Source organism: Miscanthus floridulus, chromosome 16, assembly GCF_019320115.1.
Source record: "Miscanthus floridulus cultivar M001 chromosome 16, ASM1932011v1, whole genome shotgun sequence".
Taxonomy (NCBI): domain Eukaryota; kingdom Viridiplantae; phylum Streptophyta; class Magnoliopsida; order Poales; family Poaceae; genus Miscanthus; species Miscanthus floridulus.
In genome coordinates, this window is record NC_089595.1 from 27,717,195 (window position 1) to 27,722,878 (window position 5,684).

Here is a 5,684-nt window from a genome sequence, read left to right on the forward strand (position 1 = left end):
ATCATGGAAATCCAGCTAGTGCCCCAGTTGTCAAGGATGCCGAAGCATATGAAGATGGCGCGGTGCACTGGTGCAATTGATAATGATACCAACGACGGTTTAATCTTTAGTAGTGTTCATGGTGATCTCGTGATGTCACCTTTGATATGTAATGAGTTATATGGCTGGAGTACTTGTCCTTGTGGATTTCCTCTTGTTTCCATTGAACCTTGTATGGTCACCCCCATTACCTTGTATGCAGGGGTTTCAGGAGTGCATGTTTCAGTTCAGGGAGGTAGTAGCGACCTTTTCAGCTCAAGGACATTGCCCATTTTTCATAAAAAGCAGGTGGCATTCGAAAATAGGGATGCAAACTTGCAGAACTGGTAGAGAACCAACCAAATATATCACATACCTGCGGCCAACGCTTACATGCGGACATCCACAGTCAGCAACGAAATTACAGGTAAGTGATAACAGAGCCAAACCAGTCCTAATTGATTACCAACAGTGACAATTTGGCCTCCGACTTCAATCTTGTTTGGCACCACAAACTGGAAGCAGTCCATGGGACAGATCCATCATCCGTGCATTCTAATATGAAAGATTGACTTAATTGGCTGATGAAAATTCGCCCTTGTTATGAACATGCACATATTGCAATTGTGACAGCAAAGATCCAAATAAACACACATTTTGCAATGGAGACACATTTTACCCAACATCATTAACCTTACATTAACATCATCTTCCTTACAGACACACCAAAAGAACAGGTTCCACATTACATTTCCAAACATTGCTTTGGAGGCCATCGAGGCAGATCCTAACATAACATTACACACCATGACAAACAACATGCCCAGCACAAACACACACAAACATATAGTGAAATGAGTGCATCCATTCTTCAACTTTGCTTGCAATGCTTCCAACTCCTTGTCCTTGGCTTCCAACTTTGCATCCTTCTTCAGGATCTCACTCTGCAACTCTTTCTCCTTGGCTTCCAGCTCTGCATCCTTCTTGAGGAGCTCCTTTTGTAGGAACGGGTTCATCTTGTCAACCTCCCGACCATGTTGCATTGCGCTATCCCAGCCTTCATCAGCAACACCCTGATTTATCTCCCTCTTCAACCTCCTCACAGCATCACAAGAATCATATGTGTCCTCATCGGCCCAAGCAAAGAACCCACAATCTTGCGACGTCTGCTTCAACAAATCCATAACACATCCCACACATCAACCAAATTGGGGAATTGATGACACACTTACCCTAGCTCTCGTGCATTTGTAGTACCTACGGTCTGGATGGCCGTCACTCCCCGAGATCCACCTATAGGCCTTCATCTTGCAGAAGCATTCCACCAGGGGCTCATAAGCTAGAGGGCCTATGCGATACAACATCAGCGTGGCCGGTTGAAGCAGACTTCCGAGACAAACGCACGCTTAACTCTGCCATGGGATCAACCCGTCCCGAAAGAGCGACGACGTCGAGTCGGCTTCCTGCTCCAGGGACGGTTAGCTCAACCCTAATCTCGGCGGTGCATGCGTGCGTGTGTTTGAGCGGGCGGAGAGGTAGGGGAAGGCGTGTATTTGGGGACGCACGGGTCTGACAGTAGGGCCCCACCGTCAGCGTGTCTTTGCCTGCCAGGTTAGAGTGCCACGTAGGCAAAACCAGACGCCAAAACCACTCTAGGGGGTAATTAAATGGTTTGGAAAACTTTAATGTGCTCATTAGACGGCTTCAAAGGTCAGGGGGTGGAGTACCATCGTGCCAAAGTTCAGAGGGTTACGTAGACTTTTTCCAAACATAAATGACATATGTTGTCTTTATCATATATATGGGCGGTTCAAAAATAAGAAAGAAACATAAGAAATATCTCTTTAATGTTCCGAAGTGTGGGCATACAAAAAAATCGTGGCTACTTGCGGGGCGCTATTTTTTCACATGTTTATATGTTTTTATTTATTTGTTTATGCTAGTGTAATGCATATTCCAAACCAGTTGTAGATACATCTATAGAGAAACCTCCATGTATAATGTATCCCAAGGAAAAAGAGGTAAACAGTTGAGGTCTTATTTTCCATCCGAGTATCCGACCAGCTTAAACATCATTGTCATGTTACATACAAAACGAATATTGTAGAATAAAGGAAATTTGTCTTTGGAACATCCAAATTTGTGGTTTTGTAGAATAGGACATCCAAATGATATGTTGGTCACCAAAAAATAATATTGTTTTGTTCAGTGGACAGCAAAAATAATCTTTGAGTTCAATTCACCAAAGGTCCATGTTGATTACCTTGTAGGGGGTTTCAGGTGTGCATGTTTCAGTTCAGGGAGGTAGCAGCAACCTCTTCAGCTCCAGGACACTACCCATTTTTCATAAAAGGCAGCTGGCATTAGAAAACTGGGATGCAAACGTACAGAACGCTAGAGAACCAACCAAAATATATTACACTTTGTCACCTGACTAAGAACTACCATATATTGATCCAGCTGATCAAAAGTTGACCTCATACTTCAATCTTGTTTGGCACCACAAACGGAAGCACTTGGCAGTCCATTGGAAAGATCAATCATTTGTGCATTCTACTCTGAAAGACGGTGTCAGTTCCCAATCCCCACCGGGTGCAATGCACACAATTGCAATCAACCCGTTAATGCACACAAAACAGCTGTTTCACAAATTCACTCAGCTGACTAACAACTAACACAGATTGATCGAGCTGATGAAAATTCGGCCTTCGACCTGGACCGTCTCCTTGTTCTCCTCTCCCAAAGCGAAGTTTGGCACAACAAACTGGAAGCAGTCGTCGGTGCTAGGCAGCCCATTGGAGAGGTCTGTCAGTGCTACTCTGAACTTGCATCTTTGGTAATGGACAATCAGCTGATCACTGGTACTGTGGCTCTTGGAGCTCACATACCGCGAGTAGGTTAGCTCGCATTCGATTGGTTCCTTTGAGAACTGTCCCTGACCATTGTTGGTGGCACGGGTGTCGATGCAAAGCATGGAGATTGCACGGCCAAGTGCATGCGTACTACATTCAGTATGAACAGGATGCCCGGGCTGCTGGAGTCGTGGTCCTCAGCACGGAGGAAGTTGAACCCGTCGTGGAGGCTTACATTGAAATGGCCGCTGGCCAGGGCAGTGGTAAACGACGGCCAGCCATGGACACAGGCAAGTGGTCCAATAGCAACTCCATGCGGGCATTGCTGCCAGTGGCCCTCCCTGTCATGGTATACCAGCCTAGCGGTGCAGCCGTAGGCGGCATTCGAGCACAGGAAGCGGATGGATTCTGCCAGGCGCTCCATGGCGTGGCACCGGCTGTTACCATCAGTGGTGACGCCACACACATGGCACTTCCCAGTGGCCTTGAGCTTGTCATGGCACAACGAACACACAACATGGCCATTGCTGCACTGCATGCAGGCATATATCTAATCAGCATACACATTAACATAAATCATTCATGAATGGAACAGCAATATAAGCATGTATGTTCAGAGATAAAACCAGCCAAGTAATGGAGACTGTTAGTTGTTTTGTGAAAAAGTTTGTCTCTGTAATGTCTTTTTGTTACAAGCTAGAGCATGAAATGTCCTGAAACAGATATGGACATGCAGATGAAAACTGCTTGAGATACAGATGCTATGCTTGAGAGGTGAGGTGATCATCTTTTATCTTGATGCCAAGCTACGAAACCTCCAGAAATGCTGGTAATAGCCTGGGCTTATTTTTCTTAGGCAATTACTTCAGAGGACGGAAAAGTAACAGATATGTAGCATTGTAGTGTTACCACAGTAAAATGTGGAGAATTTATAAATCAATTTATTTATGACTTAGCTGTGTCTTTGAGCCTTGGAATTATAGGTATTATTATAGACTAATTGATAAAGGGTGTTTGCAGTCCATTGTCAAGATATGTCCATGATATGAGCAGCTTGATTTCAGCAGCTCATGCACCACTGGAAATTTCTTGGTTTAAAGCTAGGGGGATGTATTTAATTTTAAACTTGTTCAATGGTCTGTGTAATGGATTACCTCAAGATAATTATATCCAGTGTAGAGAAAACCCAATGATCCTGATGGAGATGAAGGAAGAGGAAAGGGACTCTGGGAAATGACATAGAAGAGATGGTAAGGGTATTGTTGCAGAGTAACATAGGCATTCAGGTAGGTAATTTTGATACTTTTGGTTGTTCTGGAACAGTGGAACTAGAAGTAGTTGAATGTACAAGCAACATCATAACATCGATGATGGCAGTGATTCCTACACACAGACGCATAGCGCAGAAGGGTCAGTTAATTATCAAAGAATTATTGGAAGAACAGAGAAACAGTTAACCTTTCAAAGAGAGTTTTTGTCAGTTGACTGCTAGGCAGAAGGTTGAGGTGCAATCCAGCAGTGCTGCTCCAAATCAGGTTTGTAGAATCATCCACTCATGACAAGAATACAATGAACAGTTTATATGAGGTTTATGTGAGGTGAAGGATATCAATGCAGCTTCAGAGGGTTCTCAATTGAGATCGATTGGTTTCTAACCCTGTGGTCAAGGTGATCGATCAAGAGGAATGGAAGAAGGACCATCGAGGGCAGTCTCACATGTTGTCCAAACTTCGTATCCTTGCCTAAAGTTGTGCGACAAAACCAAGCAAAAGTCAAAAGGGGAACTGACGAATCAAAGTGATCTAAGGCCACCCAACGCTACACCATGGCTGGGAGTCCCAGCTTCCACGTTGGCACCAACGAATCATACAATTTATTCTGCTGGTCATCCCTTTTTCAATATGGGGCTTAGTAGTGAAAGATATGCTGCTTTAATTATGATATAGGACTTTAGAAGTTGGAAACAATGATTAAGACGAACTTTGGAATGAAATCCTACAAAACAAATACATTAAGAGGAAGATAAGAGCATACTCATTGACCGGTAGTCATAGGAATTACGCCTAGCTCAATTTGGTTAGAGGGCGTGGATATATACACAGAGCACGAAAGGAACTAATCCTCCTAGGTTGGTCAATTCTTTTTTAGATTAGCCAAGAGAACAAATTTTTTAGTGTAATGAATACAGAGTCAGTATTTCTATTCAGATCAACGCATGGATCAATTCTTGATTCAATCAATTGCATCGATGAGTGCATTCGATTGGTTAGGGATCTACATCTATTCAGCACATGGGTAAAGAGTGTGCGCTTGTGTACCTGGAAGATGGGGGGCTTCAGCGGGAGGAAGCACACGCCGCAGTCGAGGGCGTCAGTGTCCTCCACCGTCAACTCCAATACCCCAGCTCCGTCCGGCCGCACCCGCGGCGGCAGCGTTGCCGGCCCATAGGAGCCGGAGCCCTTGCTGTTCTGCGAGACGCCATCTCCCTCCTTCCGGAGGCTTTTACCTGTGTACCCTTAAAAAAGATGCCACACTCCTGCGTACCCCTCAAAAGTTGGTCGTCACCTACATGCCCTCGCTCGAACTTTTCTTTTCCCTCACGCCATTCCGTCGGCATTTGCTCCTAACGGTGGGTAACAGCTCTGGAGAATGACTCAATTGCCCTTGGGCTTGTATGGGCGTCTGAACTTTTTCGTTTCCCCTGTGCCATTGCCAGGCCAATTGACTTTGGCGCCAGAGACGCCGCTGTTGGCACGAAGCTGGCCTGTGAATAACTTGCTCGGTTGGGCCGTCAGTCATGTGGGGGTCACGGAT

At 45.0% G+C, this 5,684-nt stretch overlaps 1 protein-coding gene across 1 annotated transcript; it reads right to left on the reverse strand.

Moving 5' to 3' along the window:
- Nucleotides 1-703: 703 nt before the first annotated feature.
- Nucleotides 704-5,580, reverse strand: LOC136510470 (uncharacterized). Its single transcript, XM_066504901.1, has 3 exons — nt 5,499-5,580; nt 5,189-5,385; nt 704-3,402 (listed from the first exon to the last, which is right to left on the reverse strand). Exons 1-3 carry the CDS (start codon nt 5,578-5,580, stop codon nt 2,917-2,919), a joined length of 765 nt encoding a protein of 254 aa, XP_066360998.1. The 3' UTR covers nt 704-2,916.
- Between the last annotated feature and the right edge of the window lie 104 nt (nt 5,581-5,684).

What these genes read in the sequence shown, in the direction of transcription:
- LOC136510470 (XM_066504901.1), bottom strand. Translation starts at nt 5,580, where the DNA reads ATGGCACAGGGGAAACGAAAAAGTTCAGACGCCCATACAAGCCCAAGG. An exon ending in CTCCAGAGCTGTTACCCACC is followed by an intron (nt 5,386 to 5,498) that starts GTTAGGAGCAAA and finishes ATCTTTTTTAAG; the next exon opens with GGTACACAGGTAAAAGCCTC. An exon ending in TGAAGCCCCCCATCTTCCAG is followed by an intron (nt 3,403 to 5,188) that starts GTACACAAGCGC and finishes GCCTGCATGCAG; the next exon opens with TGCAGCAATGGCCATGTTGT.